The sequence below is a fragment of the Cavia porcellus genome, unplaced genomic scaffold (genome assembly GCF_034190915.1).
Source record: "Cavia porcellus strain 051 isolate PalLab524CR breed Dunkin Hartley unplaced genomic scaffold, mCavPor4.1 scaffold_37, whole genome shotgun sequence".
NCBI classification, from domain to species: domain Eukaryota; kingdom Metazoa; phylum Chordata; class Mammalia; order Rodentia; family Caviidae; genus Cavia; species Cavia porcellus.
This window is the reverse complement of record NW_026947520.1, coordinates 10,783,788-10,802,945: the sequence shown is the minus strand read 5'-3', so window position 1 is coordinate 10,802,945 and position 19,158 is coordinate 10,783,788. Positions and strand designations below refer to the sequence as shown.

Sequence of the window (19,158 nt, the reverse complement as noted above, 5' to 3'; positions counted from 1 at the left end):
AGCCGGGCAGCATTTCAGGGCTTTAGGCTTGATGTGCTCTTGCCTAAGTGCCGCTCGCCTATCCCTGCATTCCCTGGCCCCGGCCCGGCTGCTCAGGGAAAGACTTTGCTGTTCTTAGCACATACCCCACACTCCCTTCGGAACACAAGCCGAGCCTCTCGGCTGGGTGTGTCTGTCTCAGCTGGACAAGGCTCAGCTTCTCTGGCCTCCCAGTGCTCCCATGGAGCACTCGGGGAACCTTAAGAGGGCAAAGGACAAAGGAATTGTGGGGCACAGGTTGTCACCTGAGGAGAACAGCTCTATCTTGCAGCTCCCCACTTCCACCCAGGTGCTGCTTATTCTCAGAGACCCTAGTGCCCCTGCCAGGCGGTCACATATGCATCTCACCTACGGGGTGAGTGTCTCTCCACAGGTGAACAGACAGTGGCTTGAGCAGCTGTCTGTACTTTGGGCTTTGCAGCCCCAGTGTAAGCCTGTCTGTGTGTCCGGCCACTGCTCTCTCATTTTAGCCCGCATACTAAACACCTGGAGGGCTGCTAAATCACAGATTTCTGGACCCACACCAACAGTTTCCAACTCAGTGGTGCCCGAAACTGCATTTCTGTCCAGCTCTCGGGTGTTATACTGAAGCTACTGGTTCTTGGACCATATTGTGAGAATTACTGTTCACAAGGACAGAGGCCCAGTTGGAAGCGGAAGATGAGGAGAGAATGTGCTGGAGGTCACACCGACGCTGCCCAAATCCTGCCTCAGGCTGCACCCTCACCCGACCCAGTCTGGGGTTCCTGCCTCCTGCCAACTACTAGATGAGGAGGCCTGGCCCTGAGGCCTTCCACACCGGGGTCACTCTTTCCACACACCCTCGTGGAGCTCTTGTTCTGCCAGGCTCTAGGCTGGGTCCTGGGGAGCCACAAGAAGAAAGAGCTGCATCTGGAAATGGTCCACAGCACAGTCGCCTGAGCCTCACACCAGAAGCCATGTGTACGTGCCAGCACCTGTGCACGGCTCTGTGTCTGTCTGTCTGTCTGTCTGTCCGTGCTTTTCCCTCTGTGTCAGCAGGGGCTCAGGAGCTCTGTTTTTTGGGAGTGCTGTGCTATTGGAGAAGAGAATGTGACTGAAGAAAAGATGCTGAGCAGCTGCGGCTCCGTGGCCTTCTGGTCTGCTTTCTCCCCCGGAGCCAGGTCCCCTTTCAGGCCCCAGCCCTTGGCTACAGGCCCTACAGCCTCCTCTACTCTGGTCCATGAAAAAGCTTCAGCTGTGACTTCCACAGCAGCTGACTGTCCTGAGACAGTCTCACCTGAGTGCAGCTGCTTTGAGGACAGACCCACAGACAGGCAGAGACGCAATCACCAGAACAAAGGACAACAAACAAATAGGAACTCGGGAGTCAGAAGCCCAGTCCTCTCTCTGTCACTGACTCCAATGTGTGACCTTGGACTAGAAGAACCCAAATAACGCTGGACCTCCATGTCCCCGGCCCTCCCTTCTCTTTCTATAGTGTGGGAGGCAGGGGTTCTCTTGGAAGTGGAGCTCCTGAGGCCAGGACGCCTATCTGGGTCTCCTGTGTGGCTTAGCATTAGACAGAGGTTCATCAAAGTGGCCAGTGAGTGTCACCATGGTTGGCACAAGGCCAGGGAACCCTGAGCTAGTGTCTCTGGGTTCTCATTCCAGCTATGCCTTTCATGTCCCCTAGTTCATATGCTGCCTGCCTCCAAGCTCCCATCGGGCCTTTTCCTGTTCACAAGGGGGACTGAGCTATGGACTGCACAGGGCTGGACTCCAGGACCCACAGACCACCCTCACCTGCTCTCCCAGAACTCCTTTGAGGAAGAGGCTGGGCTGCTGCTGAGCTCCAATGGTCCCCTGGCCATTTCTCCCCAGGACACAGAGAGCGTGGGAGGTGACCACAAGCCTGGACTGTCCAGGGCCTGGTGTGTGAATGGGTCAGCCTCAGCCCTAAGTCGCCACCTGGGGCTTCTGCAAGCCAGGCCAATCCATAGCAGTTCCAAGGCCCTGCCTGGAACACACTGGAAACTCATCAATCACCCCCAGCCCTGCTCGGAGGATGGAAGGGCTTGGAGTCTAGTTTAGCTGGGCCACTTGTGACCCAAGCCTAGAGCCAGGGATCCCCACCCTGCTGTCAGGAAAGGAGCTCGGGAATAGCTGGAGTAAAGCAGAACTCTGAGAGAAACAGCCTTTCTCTCCCTCGAGGGCTAGGGATTTAGCTCAGCAGCATATTGCAAGCAGGCAGTCGTGAGTTCGATCCCTGGTACCGATAAAAATGAAAAAGACAAAAAAAAAAAAAAACATGTGATTGAAAAAATATGATAGGTTTAGCTGCTAGGATTGCCTTTATTTCACTTCTGTATCTCTACTTGCTTGATGCCACAAATTGTATAAAAGGGGATCACTCCTTGGTTTGGGGCCAAGGCTGGTTTTGAACATTTCTAGTGGTTAGGTCCCACACACACCCTCCTGGTCTCTCCAACTTCTGGGAAATCCACAAAATTTTCTAGCAGAATGAAAGGACTGGAGATGACAGGCTTCTGGTCTCCATTTGCCTGCAGGCTGAGGACCCCCAAGCCAGGGGAGACCCATCTTTGGTAACACCGACTCTGGTACCAAAACTTACCTTGGAGAAAGAACTGGCCCTCTCCTGCCCATGCAAACAGGACAGTGACAATCGACTCCCAAACAGCACACTGCAGAACCACAGGAAGGTATAGGGCCCAAGAGGAAAATCTGTCCCATTAGGACAGAAGGGGCACCTGATCATCTCATGGGGAGTACACAGTAATCTGATCCAGACTAAAATCGGAGGGCACCAACATTCCTGAGCAGGAGTGGCCTGCAATGAGGATTGGCTCACAAGGGGTGCCGGGGTGTGGAAGTGGGTCAGGAGAGAGGATCATGGTCAGTCCAATCCAAACCAAGTCAGATGAAACCTATAACCCCAAGTGAAACGTAGGGGAGGCCCACCAACAACTAATAACTTGCAAGGGGAGCAGTTGTGTACTGAGTAGCCAGACTCAGAGCAAGAATAATAAAACCTACACGTCAAGTAGGAAACACAGAAGTGGCCCAAGGTGAGGAGTGTCAGAATTGCAGGAGTGGCCCGTGCAGGTTTAGGCCTGCAACACTTGCACAAAAACAACTGGGAAAGGGGAGCTATATCAGTGTGTGAGTCTGAAGAGTCTGAGAAAAATATATAATTGAGTGTGGGTGAACAAAATGAAGTCTGTGAATCTGAAGTCTCCTGGGCTCAGCTGGGGACTGAGACTAAAAGATACCTGAGCAGCGGGCAGGTCTGATGGCTGGACTGAAACTGAGACACAAGGCTGAGAGAGTTAGGCCCAGCCTGCTGAGATTGGAGGGGACATCTTTTTATTTCAAAGTGAGCAAGTGTGAATTGAAACAATACAAGAGACATGGCCAGCTTGGCACTGAATGGCCAAAGTCCAGCTGGGCCTCAGGAGGTTTTACAGGAAACATCAAATTATAACTTTAATCTACTTGGTTTCCACTTGAGTTGCTTAGCTGAGGTGTTTTAAAATATTTCTTGTGCATTGCAAATTTTTAAATTGCAATTTCAGGATTAATTTGCTGGGTGTGGTTAATTTGCCTATAATCCCAGCACTCAGGAGGCTGAGGCCAGAGGATCATTGTGAGTTCAAGGCCAGCCTGAACTTCATGGTGAAACCTTGTCTCAGAAAGACAAAAAAACCCCAATAACAACAAAAACAGGGTTAATTTGCACTTTTCTCTGCTCTTTGTTGATTTAAAATAATAGCACTAATTCAAGTTTACTTAGAGGTCTGTTGGGAATGGTCAAATTTACAGAGTAACAATCTGAGGGAGGAAAAGTCTACTTTAAAATCCAAGCAGCTACAGCCAAGTTTGTTGTAGAAGATTGATAGTAACTGTGAGTGTAAATTGCACCACACTTAGGTGGAGATGGGAGAAGAAGCATTGAAACCCACCCCATTAAAATATGTGCTAAAAGAAGAAAAACTTAAAGAAAAGTTATACCAGGGAACACAGAGTAAAATTGATGCCCCAGAGGTTGCAACTCTGGGAAACCAGCTGGCCGTCTTTTAAGGTAGGGTGGTCTGCTGAGGGGGCAATAGATAAGGGATGATTGGAAGGGTATATTGGGTGACAACTAGAGAGGAAGGACAACAGCTAATACATCCAGAACAATTTCCATATATTGACTTGTGGCTGAAGTCACAAGTGGTGGTTCAAACTTATCTTGCATGGCTTCGGCTCTCTGGAAGCAAACTGCAAAGCCTTGTGGCTTGAGACATGCCCAATATAAGCTATAGAGGGGAATCCATTGTGCCAGTAGCTACAGGGATAAGGCATAACAGCAGGGGATCCCCCTAAAAAAAAAAACAGAAGTAAATGAGCTACTTGGGCTGGTGCATAAGATTCCTGGGGTGAAGCTGAAGATAACCTCCTGGAGCTGGCTATAAATCAAGCACCAGCTATAGTATACTGGACCCTCCAGTTATGACCACCTTCACATATAAGCAACATGGGTTACAACCAGAATTGTAGGTTTAATATATGACCAAAGTATTGAGTTATGATACAGATGCCAGCCTCTTGTGTGGTTGTGAACAAAGACTCACGATACAAGAAGAGCATATGCAAGCATACATAAGGGTCAGCCTGAGCCCAGATGCACATATTTGTGGACATTATTGTGGTCAGTGCTTTCTATAATCTGTCTTAATTACTTTTCTCTCATGGCTGGGACAAAATAACCCAAAGTTAAAGAGGGAAAGGTTTATGTAGCTCATAGTTTATAGAGGTTACAGTCCACAGTTGGTTGGCTCGAAGACAGATTGCCACATGGCAAAGGGGCAACTATTCATGGCAGCAGGAAACACCAAAAGCAACAAGAGCAGAAGAGGGGAACCAGCCTCTTTCTGCTCCTTTTTGTTTTTTGGTACCAGGGATCAAACTCACCACCTGTGCTTGCCAGGCAGGCACCTTCACCGTTGAGCTAAATCCCAGTCCTACTCCTTTTATCTTATCCAGACTCCTGGAATTAGGACAGTGCCAATCCAATCAGTGGACTGATCCAGCCATCACCCACTCCTAACCCAGCATCCTCAATCCCAGCATTGAACGATGACTCAATCACAAACTCCAGATTCTGCCACCTTTGAAAAAGCCCCACTTAGAAGTACACAAAGGCTTTGGGGAGACATCTAGACACATAATATAATTGCTATGATTACTATGCTCAAAATGAACCCCTAAAAGCTAAAAAAGAAGTTAAGGAAGGAAGGGAAGGGAAAGAAAGAAATCACAATCTAAAAGAAAGTACCTGGAGAAATGAGAATGGCATTTGTGTGACCAGCAACATGTACAGCATGTCAAAATTTACCGTCTTAACAGTCTCACAGGGAAGAGATTTGCATAAGGAAGCTAGTGTTAGAGGTATTACTCAAATTAGTAAGTCATGATTGAAGGTGTTAGATGAGGTAGAAACGCTGTTATTAGCGTGGATAAACAAAAGGCAAATGGCAGCTTATAGCCTATTTGAGTCTACAGTTTGTGAAAACACTAGGAGTATAAACGCAGACCTCACAAAAGATAACCCATCAGTGCGTGATAGCGTGAAATGTTTTGTGCCAATAAGGGATGATTTCACAATTTTGAAGTGAGAACTGGGGTTTATAGCATAACTAGGCATGGTGATGCTGCCAGTGCTAATAAGAGCTACTGAAAATTACACGCGTCACTTTGAAACAATGACACAGAGAAATGGCTTTTGTTCTTGTCACGTTTTTAATCGTGGTGAAACTGGCCTTTCCCAGAAGAAAATGTCTAAGAGAATACACATACCCCAGGGAGAGAAGAAAATGCCAGGCCACAGACCTATGAAAGACAGGCTACCATATTATTATATGCCACTGCAAATGGTGACCTCAAAAGAAAGCCTCTCTTAGTTGATCACTCTGAGATCTCTGGAGTGTTCAGAAAACAGAAAGTCGTGAATAGGCTAGGGGTCTTGTGGAGAGCTAATGCAAAAGCCTGGGTAATAAAAAGTACTTTTCCTTGAGTGGATCAGGCAGGCCTTCTGCCCTACTGTTAAGCAATATCTACAGCACAAAGCTTTACCACTCAAGGCTCTCATCATGGACAACGCTTCCGCTCACCTGTGAGATCTGGAAAAATTGGCTGAAGAACTCCCATTGTGCTGTCAAGTTCCTCCTACCTAACACAACTCCTATAACTGCAGCCTGTGGGCCAGTAGGTTACAGCTGACTTTAAGAAACTATACACCAAGGAACTGCCCCTTAAGTGCTTCCAGAGTGTCTCCGATGTAAATTTAACCCTTACAGAGTTCTGGAAGGACCGTTATGACATCCCTTCCTGTGTGGGGCTCACTGGAAATCCTGAGCCAATGTCTCTCTCAGGACTCTGAGATCTAAAAGTACACAGGAGAGAGACTCTGAAGGCTGTGTAGAGGAGCCTGACCCTTCAGCTGGCCCTGTGGTTGAAGCCACTGTCATTTATAGCAGAGTCCACAGGCCTGAAAGTAGGCAGTGGTGATGTTGACGAATTGCAGAGGGAACACTCAGAGGAACTGTCCACAGAAGAACCCAGCAACTTCTGGCTGAACAGCCCGGGATGGCAGCTGAGGAGCGTTCTGAAAAGTGCAGCAAAGTTCTTGTAAAATAAAGGACCCTGAAAAAAGAGAAAAGAGTTACAAAGTTTTATAGAGAAGACCCAGACAGAGAAAAAGCCAAGCGTTGCATTCACTTACTGTATGACAGTGTTACATCAACTATAGAACAGGGTTAAAGAAAAAAGAAACAGATAACCTCAGACCAGTTTTTAGTTCTAAGAAGAGTGAGACGCAGTGAGCCAAAAGCAGGGCCTAAAGAATGTTCCAAGGAGAAAAAGGACACCAGGGAGCCAGATTCCTGATGGAACACTTTCTGAACAGTAACCACCTTCCATCTCATCCTCCTTTCCTTCAGGCCAAAGATGTCAACTTGAATGGGGGGTACAGTATGAAGCTTGTTTCCTGTAACCTAGGCACATTTTATAACTATTTGGTAAATACACTGGGCAACTATTCATGTTCCTGATGAGTTATGCACACTATACAACCATTTTTTTTTTCTTAGATGCCTACATTTGTCTGCAAGTATATACATGGATGTTCAAGTGTGTGCTTAAGTGTGTGCCTGCATTGTCCTTGGTGCCCTTGGTGTGACCTTACAGTTCTGCTCTGGACCAGTGTTGAGTCCTTCATCCCCACAGGGAGCAATGTCTCAGCCAGGCTGGTGGAATCAGCCTGCCTCAGCCTCCTAACTGAAGGCAGGACAAGGCTCTTACCACAGGCTGTGCTGATTGGTTCTCTCACATTCTTATCTCCTCCACTCCCCTGAGCCCTGAGTTTACATCATGCAGCATCACAGCCCGGGGGAAATCTGGAGATGACCTAAATCATGGTAAATGGAGGAGTCTGCACCCCTAGAGGGTCAGAACTTGGGTTGCAGAAGTCGCAAAGCCAGTTGGCAGCAATACAGGATGAGAACCTGCCTCTTGCTTTGGTCTTTCGTGTGTCCCAGAGTCTACATGTTCCAGGAGTCCTGCCTCCCAGACAGGTTGCTTCAGTCTGTCCAGGCATTGCCTTCCAGCTTCCCATCCCCGGGATTTCTCTTCACTGTGTCCTCCTGAGAAGTACCTGCAAACGTGTCAAGCGTCTCACTGCAGTTAGCAAACACCCAAGGAGGGAAGGTTGATATTGGCTCACAGATTCAGAAGTCTCAGTCCATGGTTGTCTGATTAAACAAAATGTAAAGGCACAAATCAAAATAATGGAAAACAAACCTCATGTTAAAATTAAGACTGGAATCCTTAGAAGAGCAAAAAGAGAAGCCATAAATTAGTAGAAAATAATCACATCTTTGTAACCAACATAAATTTTGTCTATTTATTTGCAGGGGATTGAACCCCACCCCAGGGCCTTCACAGAGTTACATCTAGCCTCTCCCCCTTTTTTTGATTTTTTATTTTTTTGCGGTACTGGGGATCGAACTCACAACCTCGTGCTTGCCAGGCAGGCAAGCACCACTGAGCTAAATCGCCAGCCCCTCCCTCAACTTTAAAAAAAATGGTCTTTTTGAGTCTGTAAATTGCTCTGGTTGTACTTCAACTTACAGTCTTGCCTCAGCCCACCAAGGTCGTAGGATTATAGGTGTATCATCATCTCTGTTTTAAGTATTAAAGGCTATGTCAGGAACTCAAACCCCCAAGGTATACAACCTAAGGGGGAAAGAGGAAAAACTTAAAAAAAAAAAAAAAAAGGAAAGGAAAAGAAAGAAAAACATGAACGAAAAAACCTTTGTAAATACTGTATTATTGTACCCAGCCAAAAACAAACACAAACCACACTCCTCCTGAGTTGTTACCCATAAGTGACAAAACATTAGCAGACAACATTGCAAGCAAAACTAAAGAACCACATCTGTAAACTTTCATAGTGGCAATACTTACACGCCACATAGCTCTACTTTTAAACAAGTTATTATATGCCTTGTTCAAACAAGGCTTCAAAAAATTTGCTTAAAACTCAATTGTTTCTCTCCACGGAAATCTTTAGTAAAAGGCGAAAGATTTATACGATTTGAAGAGAAACTCGAGTATACAGCTGCTTTTTTGTGACTCTCACCAGAGTAACTAGAACTCCTGGTTCACCGATGGTGACTAGTGATCAGAAAAAGTTACTACTTAAAGCCGTTTACTTGATTAATTCTTTATATCCTAGTCCATACTTTTAATTTTTTAGTCCATATTTTTAAAATTAAAAAAGCAAGTATGTTTATCATCATGAAAGAAGTCGCACGGTCGGCAGTGCATTATGGCTATGCAAATAAGACCTGAAAAACTGCCCTGGGGATGGGGCGGCGCCTACGCAGGGGAGGCAGGCTCTGCTCCCTGGGGTGAAGACAGGTTTCTGTTTTGTTTTGGAACAGGCACTCGCTAAATTGCCCAGTGTGGCCTCGAACTTGGGACCCTGTTGCCTCTGCCCGCTGTGTAGGTAGGATCCTGCGCCGGGCAGTTAAAGGCGTTTTCTAAGGTGGTGTTGCGGTGGGGAGAGACGCAGTCTGGGCTCAGACTTCACCCACCTTTCCTTAATTTCTAGAGTAGCAGGAATTACAGGCTTGAGCCCCTGCAGCTGGCTCTACTCATTGTATTTAACCTGGAAAACAAAACCTCTTGAGCATTTTATTAAACTTATTTTATGCATATCCATGAACATCACAAATCTTCCTATAAAGTTGTTATTTTGTGCCAGGGATTGAAGCTCTGCCACTGAGCCCTTTTATGCTGGGTTGCCCAGGCTGGCTTTGAACTTGCAATTCTATTTCAGCCTCTTGGCTAATGTCCATCTCCAGAAAGGTTTTCCTGTTTTGTTTTGTTTTTCTAGATTTATTTACTTCTAGTACAGTATCTCACAGTTTTTATGGCTAGTAAGATTTTCAAGTTATAATATTATTGCTTAGTGTTGAGTTTTAGTAATGCAATGGACCTGAATCCCAGCACTCTGGAAGGCCAACTCACCAGGACTACAAGTTCCATGCAGCTTAGGCAATTTGAGAATTTAGTGAGACCCTTAAAACTAAGAGGTACTGAGGATGTAGCTTAGTGCAAAGGCCCTGGGTTGAATCCCCAGTAACACACCACACAGACACACACACACACACAAGCACACATGCATACATGGAATGCAGTGGAGTTTATTGTTTCTTTTTTATTTTTATTTTTAAAAAGGGTCCTCACTATGTAATTTAGGCTGGCCTTCAGCTCACTCTGTAGCCCAGGCTGGGCATCCTCCTGCCTCAGCCTATTGAGTTCTGGGGGTACAAAGGTGTTCCACCACACCTGCAAGATTCTTAAGAAGTTTTGAACTCAGCTGTGCATTTTCATTGTACCCTGAACCTCACAGGTCTCTGGTGGAATGCTTTGCATGAAGCTACTGCCAGTCTATTCCTGGTTTGCTGCATTTTTTTTTCCGGGCACTGAGGTGATCCTGAGTTCTCCCTTTTAATCTATTAATGTGGAAAATCACACTACCAGACCTAGTAATGGCAAATTATCCCAGCATTCATAGCTCAAACAAGTGCTGCCTGGTTTACCTGCTTAGACTTAAAGGACACTTTTTTTTCTGTCTGTGCCTTAAATCAGTTTGTCAGTTTATCTTTACATTTCAATGGGAGGATCCCATCACAGACATTTTTTTAAAAAATTGACCTGGACTAAGCTTTCCAAGGGCTCAAAAACTCCTCTACAGTCTTTGCAGAGGTGCTAGCTAATGATCTCAAAGCTTTCATCGTACCAGGGAACAATTACACCTTGCTACAATATGTACATCACCGCCTTTTAGCAGCCCCAACCTGAGAGGACTGTTATCAGGGAACCAAAGACCTCCTGTAATAACTCTGGAACAGGATATAAGGCATCGAGAAAAAGACACAAATTTGCTTACAAGAGTTCAGATATTTAGGCGTTATAGTGACACGGGAAACGTCAACTGGACATAAAACAAAAACAGGCTGTCTGTGCCCTTCCTACCCCAACCATCTGGTGCCAAGTAAGAGTTTCTGGGGGCAGTGGGATTTTGTCCTATCTGGATCCCAAATGTCTCCTTATTGGCCAGATGCCTTATGAAGCCACAAAGTGGGGCAAAAAAGGAATCCTTCCTCTAATAAGCTGACCATGAGAGGACATTTAAACAGATCAAAGAGGCCTTGACTCAGGCCTCAACCTTAGGACAGCCAGACATAGCTAAGTCCTTCCTCCTGTATGGACCAAAGAAAATGGTCATAGGAATCTTCACCCAGGTCATACGATCCTGGCATCATCTGGTGGCATATTTGTCACAACAGACTCTGTGACTGTAGGATGGCCTTCATGCTTCCAGACACACTGTCACAACTTCTTGACCTCTTGATGGCAAATTTGTATGTTTTTCTTCAATGCCTTATATCCTGTTCCAGAGTAAATACAGGAGGTCTTTGGTTCCCTGATAACAGTCCTCTCAGATTGGAGCTTCCCTCTGATGCAGGAAGCTAACAAGCTGACTTTGAGACCACTGAGAATTCAAGGACCATATTCAGTTATAACCTTTATGGCCCAGAAGGAACACCATTGCTATCCAATCCAACGATGAATCGGTATAAGGAGCTCTTGGGCAAAAATCCTTACATAATGTTCGGGACAGTAAACACTGTTAACCTGGACACTTTGTTCTGAGTCAAACCAGGAGCCCCACCTCATGACTACATAAAAGTTATGGACGAGGTATTCTCAGGTTGTGGAGGTCTCACAGGTCATGTTCTGAGAGACCCGGATGTTGAATATCTCACAGACAGGAGCAATTTTGTATTAAAATGGGTCTGATGGACAGATACAGAGTGATGGCACTGGACTCTGATCGAGGCTCAGCTGTGCCTACCAGAGCTTCTGCCCAGAGGGCTGAACTCATAGCCCTGACAAGGGCATTGTTAGTAGCTAAGGATGAAAAAACTAATATCTGTCCAGATTCCAACTACAGCTTTGCCATGTTACATATTCATGGAGCTATATACAGGGAGAGAGAGAGAGTACCTGAATGCTGGGGAAAAGGAGATAAACTTTTTTCAAAAAAACTTACAGCTCCTAAATGCCATACGGGCACCAAGAAAAGGGGTTTTTATACACTACAGAGAACATCGATGGACTGGTATGATAAAGGCCAAAGAAAAACCAGAATACAGAGCCCCCCCCCCAACCCCACAACCCAAAAAGGGGTTCCTGGACCTATCCCTCATCCAGAACCTCCACTCCCAGAGACCCCAAACTACACTGCAATTGAAAAAACATGGTTCACCTGGAGCCTGGGGCCTAAATCAAGGGAGGATGATGGAAATTCTTAATGGGAAACTGGCTATCCCTGAAATGATGGCCCCAGGTTTGTAAGGCAATTCAAAGGTCTCACATTTACTTTTATTGATTGATTGATTGATTTTCTTTTTGAGACAGGGTCTCCCTATGCAATTCAGACCAGCCTTCAGCTCACTTTATATCTCAGACTGGTCTCAAACTCAAAATGATCCTCCTGCCTCAGCCTCCCAAGTGCTGGGATTACAGGCATGCACCACTATGCCTGTGGGTCTCACACTTTTAAAAAACACAACACTATAAATGTCACTAACTTGTCATTTCTATGTACCAGAGCTTAATGTCACCACAAGCTCTTTGCAAACAATGCCTAATCTATACACAGAACAACCCAAAAAAAAGGCCCACCAGGCTCCCAGGTACCCAAGATGCAAGTGCCATCCCTAGTGAAAACTTGCTTGTGGACGTCACTGAGCTGCCCCCAGCCAGAGATTCTAGTAGATTCTAGTTCACACCTCCTCAAAGTGGCCTGAAATCTTTCCTACTGCAGAGAAAAGACCCTAGAAGTGACAATGGTGCTATCAAAGACATCATCCTCAGGACGCCTGTAACTTTGGGATTGGACAACAGGCCAGTGTTCATGGCTGAAATAGTTCAGGAGCTCACATGGATGTTAACACTAAAGTAAAAATTATACACAGCCTACCAGCCTCACAGCTCTGAAAAGGTAGAACACATGTACTGGATGCTCAAGTAACTGCTAAAAAAGTATTATCAAAAAAACATACTTGAGGCAGACGTGGTGGCTCAAGCCTGTAATCCCAGCACTCGGGAGGCTGAGGCAGGAGGATCCTTGCGAGTTCAAGACCAGCCTGGGCTACAAAGTGAGCTCAAGGCCAGCTTGAACTGCACAGCGAGACCCTGTCTCAAAAAAATAAAAAAATAGTGACACGGCCTAGAGTCAAATATCCCACTTCCCTTACCCTCCTTCTCCCCCCACCCCCCATTAGCAAATGGGAACCAGAAATCTGAGCGTCTCCTGGGAGGTTGACCATAGCAAACAAGGGGGACTTCCTTTTACCATCTCTTTGATGGTACTGCTCTATTCAATATTCTGTTTTGATAAGTTCTATAGTGTTCTATATTTCATCTCAATTTGATATACGTGATGGAAAGAACAACTATTATAAAGATAACAAAATATACTGTGATACCTATTACTGTTATCCTGAGAACCTGCTGTGAAGTTCTGTACTAAATTCACTGTAGAATCTTAGTTGGCTTTATTCTGTCTTGTTCTGTTGTATACTTTCAAAATAAAGTTAAAAAAAAAAAACATACTTGAGGGGCTTTGCAAGTGCATGGTCGTGAGTTCGATTTCCGGTACCGATTTAAAAAAGAAATATATATATATATATATATATATATATACACTTGAGGCAGGGATTTAGCTCAGTGGCATAAGCGCCTGCAAGCACAAAGTTGTGAGTTTGATCCCCGGTACAAAAAAAAAACCACACTTGAGATGAGATCAAGTCCTGCCTGTTGACCTCCTCCCTATCTAGTGTACTCCTATTAAACAAATGGGGTAGCCCCCTTATAAGATCTTGTTTGGCCAGACACCCCCAATTAGAGGTCAAAGTAAAGGTGATCTCCACAAAATAGGAAAATCAACTCTAAAGAAACAGATACAGCTTTGGAAATAGCCATGCAAGGTAACCATGGCTGCGTACAAGAAAAAAAAAATGCCCATCAATTTAACAAGCCCCAATTCACCGCCCCCCTTTAAACCCAGAGACTCTGGGTCAAAAAGTGGGGTCCAACCACCCTAGGGTCCATAAAGGATGGGCCCCACTCTGTCATCTTGTCTACCCCTACCACTGTTAATGTCACAAGAGCTGAGCCCTGGATCCACCACAGCCAGCTGAAGCCAGCAGCCCAAGCAAGTGGACCAGCTGACAGGACCCAGACCGCCCCAACTGCCAGGCCGATCCTATGGCAAGATCAAACCATCACCAATGACGACAGCCCTGCTCCAGTCGCATCAAAAGCTGATGTCTACACGTGGAGATACAGTGGTGATGTGAGGTCCTTTCCTTTGTGGTTTTAACTATGGTCCTCATTTTGTCTTAGGTGGGAGAAAAGAAACATCTGGAAGGATACTCACCTTGTTTCTACACAACCCTATAAGGAAACATTATAACCAAGACCTAATTTACCAAACCCATTATGAGTACATGGAAACGCATCAGAAAATTTGCGCTTATAACCGAACCATGTGTTCAGTTTATAACCCAGAAAAACATTGGCTTATGTCTGTTATGATCCCCAGTTCTTCTCCCATGAAACCTGGCTTGAAATTTATGATGTATCAAGAAAACAGGGGTTACTAGACTCCTAAACAGAACCAAGTTTGCTCCACACAGCAAAGGGCCTATTTCCTTATATTTTGATGTATATCAGGCAACATACCTCAATTCATGTACAGTCATATTGTCCAACAGTCTGACCTGAAAAAGATCTTTCCAATGTCCTCACGCCCAGCGACATGACAGTGTTGAAGGCATGAACCAACGCCCTCATGATCCACAGGGGACATCATAGGGGTCCCCCCCACTTTGTATTTCTCAAGCACATCAGAGTCATGGTTTTGTATCAGATCAGAGTACACAGTCACCCAGTGTCATCTCAAGAGCATGCCCACTCCCCTGACCGTCCCCAGTCCCCAGTGCGTTTGCTCCATCACTCACCACCTCACTCATGCATCTGCCAGCCCCCACCCCTCTACAGCCTCGGCTCCTCTGCCCCTCATGACCTGAGACTTCTTTGATGATCCCTGGAAGTGGCCCATATGGCTCTGGGTGTGGTATAGCTTTGCCCAGGACACTGGCAGCCCAGGAGAGCCTGCAGCAGTGCCGGGGGCGGCCGTGCTCAGGCTGCCCCGCAGATACCCTCGCTGGCTGGCTGTTTCCAGCACATAACACTATCCTATTGGCTGCAGAAAATTGAGCTTGAGGAGCTGCCTTCTTTGTAAGCAAAATCTTTGGTCCCAAGGCTCCTGGCCCTAAGGATTTGGTCTCTCCTCTGGGTCACTACCAAGACTCCTGTGCAGGGAAGGGGAAATGGAAGTTAGAAAGAGGGTAACTAGGCTGCACAGAGTGATGCATGCATGTAATCCCACCTATCTGGGAGACTGAGACAGGACGACTGTGAGTTCAAGGCCAGTTTAGGCAACGTGGTGAGACCTCTGTCTCCAAACCAAAAAGAAAACAGAAAAAAAGAAAAGAGGATATGATGGCTCTAAGGTGACCAGGCCTAGATAGATGGAATGGGACACAGGGATAAAGGGCGCCAGAGGGACCATTCTTAATGGGTTTGCCTTGTGTTCCCACAGAATAGTGTTTTTGGTGGAATACTCTGAGGATACGATAGGATGGAAGGCAAGACAGCAGCACGCACAGAAAAGCGAGGAGGCATTGAACCCCACCGCTCATTTTAAAAACTAAAATCTATTTTCATACTGTAAAACTCACACTTTCGCATGTGCACTTAAATGAGTTTGACGCATATAATCAGATACTCGCTGTCCTAATCAAGCTTAAGGTATTTCTGTCACCCCAGAACCTCCCTCTGCAATCAGCCACTGCCTGCATTTCCAGCAGCTGGGAACCCCAGAGCTGGGCTGCTTCCTGTGGTGTATGCCTTTTTGAGAATTTCATATAAATAGGATTATATGGTATGAGCCTTTTCCCCCCAGTTCTGGAGACGGAATCCAGGGGCACACTGACTGTGTTAGATCCTCAGTCCTTTTAAAATTTTTTTATTTTAAGACAAGGTCTCATCTTGCCCAGGCTGGCGTCAAACTTGGGACCCTCCAGCCTCAACCTCCTGAGTAACTGGAATTACAGGTATGTGTTTCTCTGCTCCATGGGCCTTTTAAAATCTATTTTGCGTTATAAGGATAACCATCCTCGTTGTTGCATGCCTCTGTAGTTAATTTTTATTGATGAGTAGGATTCCACTGTAAGGATGTACAAGTTTCTTTATCCATTCACTACTTAAAGGACATACACATTTGTCTTCCGTTTTCCTGTTCTTGGCAACTACATTTTAACGATAAATACCTATGTACAGGTATTTAGTTTAATTTTGGTTTTTGAGACAGGGTCTCGCCATGCAGTTCAGACTGGCCTTGAGCTCACTTTGTAGCCCAAGCTGGTCTCAAACTCCCAAGGATCCTCCTGCCTCAGCTTCCCAAGTGTTGAGATACAAGCATGTACCATCACACCTGGCCTTTTTTTTTTTTTTTTTTTTGTCTTTTTGATACAGGGTCTCTCTATGCAGTTCAGGCTGACCTTGAACTCACTTTGTAGCCCAGGCTGCTCTTGATCTTGCAACCATCTTCCTGTCTCCAAGGACACTGCTGGAATCTGAACTGCCCCTCCTTCCCAGGGACTCTCTTATCTCCCAGGAGGCATTGGCCCAGATAAATAGATCTTCAGCCCTTCACATGCAGCTAATCAGCACCCATCAAGGAGAGAGAAGAGGCCTAAAGAGGTCACAGCTGCCTCCACCTTTCTGCTGTTTGCTTTACCAAAACTGCTGTTGATTTTCATTTCAGTCTGCTAGGCAAGCGGTGGAAAAAACACGCAGTGCAAAATTACCAGACTTCCGCCAAGACTTGGCTCCTGGAGAGACTTAGGAACTTGAAACAGACTCAGATCCAAGCCAGGTTTCCTAATTTCTGCACCTCTTGTCTTTCTATTCTATCACAGAGGCCCCTTGACCTGCATGATGGAGAGAGTTAGTACGGTCTTTGGTGGATGGAGATCTTCTCTCAAGGATGCCAGAGAGATGAGGGGACCCCTTAATAGCTACATCCTTCTGGGAATGAGAATGATGATTTGGCTGGGCGCCTCTAATCCTAGCTGCTCAGGAGGCTGAGTCTGAGGATTTTAAATTTAAGGCCAGCCTGGGCAATTTAACAAGACCCTGCTTCAAACTAAAATTCTAAAGGGGACTGGACACCACTATCTCCCACAGTAAGATGGTGGGATGAGATGGGCTCTAAGGCTTGTGACGAAACCTGTGGTATCTATTTGGGGAGTCCCCACCCCTTAAATCCAGGTGAAATTTCTTTGGACCTACTGACCCATGGCCGGTGGACACCAAAGCCTTTCTGGCCATGTCTCTTCCTTCCAGGAAGCCTCCTGTGTTCAGGGCTCAGGTTTTCTACCCCAGTGCACCCTTCCAAGACAAAGCTCACCCCTGGGGACTCACCGCAAATGATCACAGCACTGAGCTCCTGTGGGCAACTGACCTGACCCCTTGACTTAACACAGACCCCCACTTCCAGCCCTTCTCCCTCCTTGCAGCAGGGCAGTTTTCCCTGGCTCTGATGCCCCAGCCCTGCAGACCTCCAGCCTCCAGGAGCTCAGCTCCCTCGTTACGAAGCCACTCTCTGAGAGCAACAAGAATTTGGAACATTCTCCAATGCCTTGTGTGTGATGCACATGTGATGGGGTGCTAAGAGACACCCTGGGCTGGGAGAGAATGAGTCCCTTTGCTGCATCTCTGTAAATGAATCTTTTTGCAAACACAGAGACAACTCCCAGCAGCTTACACACAGGCACTGGCTTTGGGTACCTTCTCACTATTTGAAGCAAGGTTGGGCCCAGGTGTCCATGCTTCCCCTTGGGCATGCTTCCTCTAGCCCCAGGCTGAGCTAACTGTCCCTCTGCTTCCCACAATCCCTATGTATTCCTCCAGCCAAGAGTTGGTCAGCCAAGAGTTCTACCGACCCTCTTTCCTTGCCCCTTAGGGCCACAGGAGAGGCCGCTAGAGACGGAGGTGCTTGGCAGACCCGGAACGGAGCAGTCAGAGCTGTGTACGCACCAGCCTGGACCCCACCTCCTTGCCACCCAGTAAGACGTCCCCACTCAGTGAGCCAGATGCCCAGGCCCACTGCCCTCCCTGGAGGATGGGGCACACCGATCTTCATATGCAGCGTGGTCAAAATACATGGCTAATGTTTAAGCTTTAAAATTCTATTATGGTCAATGACAAATTGCTGTTAATTCCCCTTAAAACATTCCGCCTTGCTTCAGACATACTCCTTCATTCCTGCCACTTTCCTGCAGTTCTGGGAGTCTTCTTTCATGAGGGTCTTTATGAGATGCGATCAAAAAATACAGCGAATGCTGCTGCCAAATGCCATCCAACAGAAAGGCGGGCTGGTAAACACATCCACGTCAGTCACCAGATGCGCCCCATGGGACGTCAGGCTCCTCCCCTAAGCCATAATGACCATGAAAGGTGAATATTTTGAATTGATTCAGGACATCAAGGCAACCACAACCACATGCCTTACAATCACAGGGCCTCCTTGTGGCCTGGTGCAGCCCATCCTGACCCTGAGGTGGAGGCAGCCTGGGTTCTGGGGTGGGGTGGCCCCTGGCTGACCCTCTCTGTGCCCAGTCCTCCCATGGCAGGGATGTCCCCCCTGTTCTCTGTATTTGCTGGCTCTGGCACAGACCTTGTTGGCGCCAGTGGACTTTTAATATTTTCCGTTCCTGGTTTTTCTACAATATTTCATCTCAAAAATGCTTCCTCCCCCTCACCAAAGGGCAGGTCTTTCCAGTGAGATGAACCCGAGCCTGGTCCAGAGAGGTGACCCACCCATGTTCTGAGGTTTGGAGCAGCCACCATCCATCCCAGCGGGAAAGAGGTGGCAGAAACACCTTCCTGGCCAAAAGAAAGGGGCTCCTAGGCCAGCCGAAGCCTTGTGGTCCCACAACAAGCCAAAGCCTGGGCCTCTTTCTCTACCCCACCTGAGACCCCAGCACTTCCGTTGCCCCTTGACCTTTGGCCGAGTGGCTTCAAGTCTGATTGGTGCTGAGACAGCAGGTGGTTTTTAAAAGCTCTCCAGATGACTCTCATAGCCACTGCTGACATTGACTACTCTGAGGTAGAACCACTGTCTGAGGTGACTTTGCAGTGGCTTTGCAGTGACTTTGCAGTGGCTGTGGCTTTGATGACTAAGGCCACTTTGCAGTGACTTTGCAGTGACTTTGCAGTGGCTGTGGCTTTGAGGACTAAGGCCACTTTGCAGTGACTTTGCAGTGACTTTGCAGTGGCTGTGGCTTTGAGGACTAAGGCCACTTTGCAGTGACTTTGCAGTGGCTGTGGCTTTGATGACTAAGGCCACTTTGCAGTGGCTTTGCAGTGACTTTGCAGTGGCTGTGG

At 46.7% G+C, this 19,158-nt stretch overlaps 1 protein-coding gene and 1 non-coding gene across 5 annotated transcripts in view; both read right to left on the bottom strand.

The window, feature by feature from the left end:
• Nucleotides 1-5,783: 5,783 nt before the first annotated feature.
• Parp16 (poly(ADP-ribose) polymerase family member 16) overlaps nucleotides 5,784-19,158 on the bottom strand; it is a 52,879-nt gene continuing 39,504 nt past the window's right edge. For 2 of the 4 annotated variants that reach the window (XM_063243318.1, XM_023562245.2), the window contains one exon: nucleotides 5,784-6,705. In XM_063243318.1, coding sequence (XP_063099388.1) covers nucleotides 6,499-6,705 — 207 coding nt within the window. In that variant the 3' untranslated portion in view covers nucleotides 5,784-6,498. Of the gene's footprint in view, nucleotides 6,706-7,485; nucleotides 7,812-19,158 lie in introns of those variants that run through there. The other 2 variants (XM_013145468.3, XM_023562244.2) reach the window with 2 other exon arrangements.
• Nucleotides 8,563-8,676, bottom strand: LOC111755129 (U5 spliceosomal RNA). The gene has a single exon (XR_002789713.1). It is a non-coding gene; the product is annotated as a U5 spliceosomal RNA (small nuclear RNA).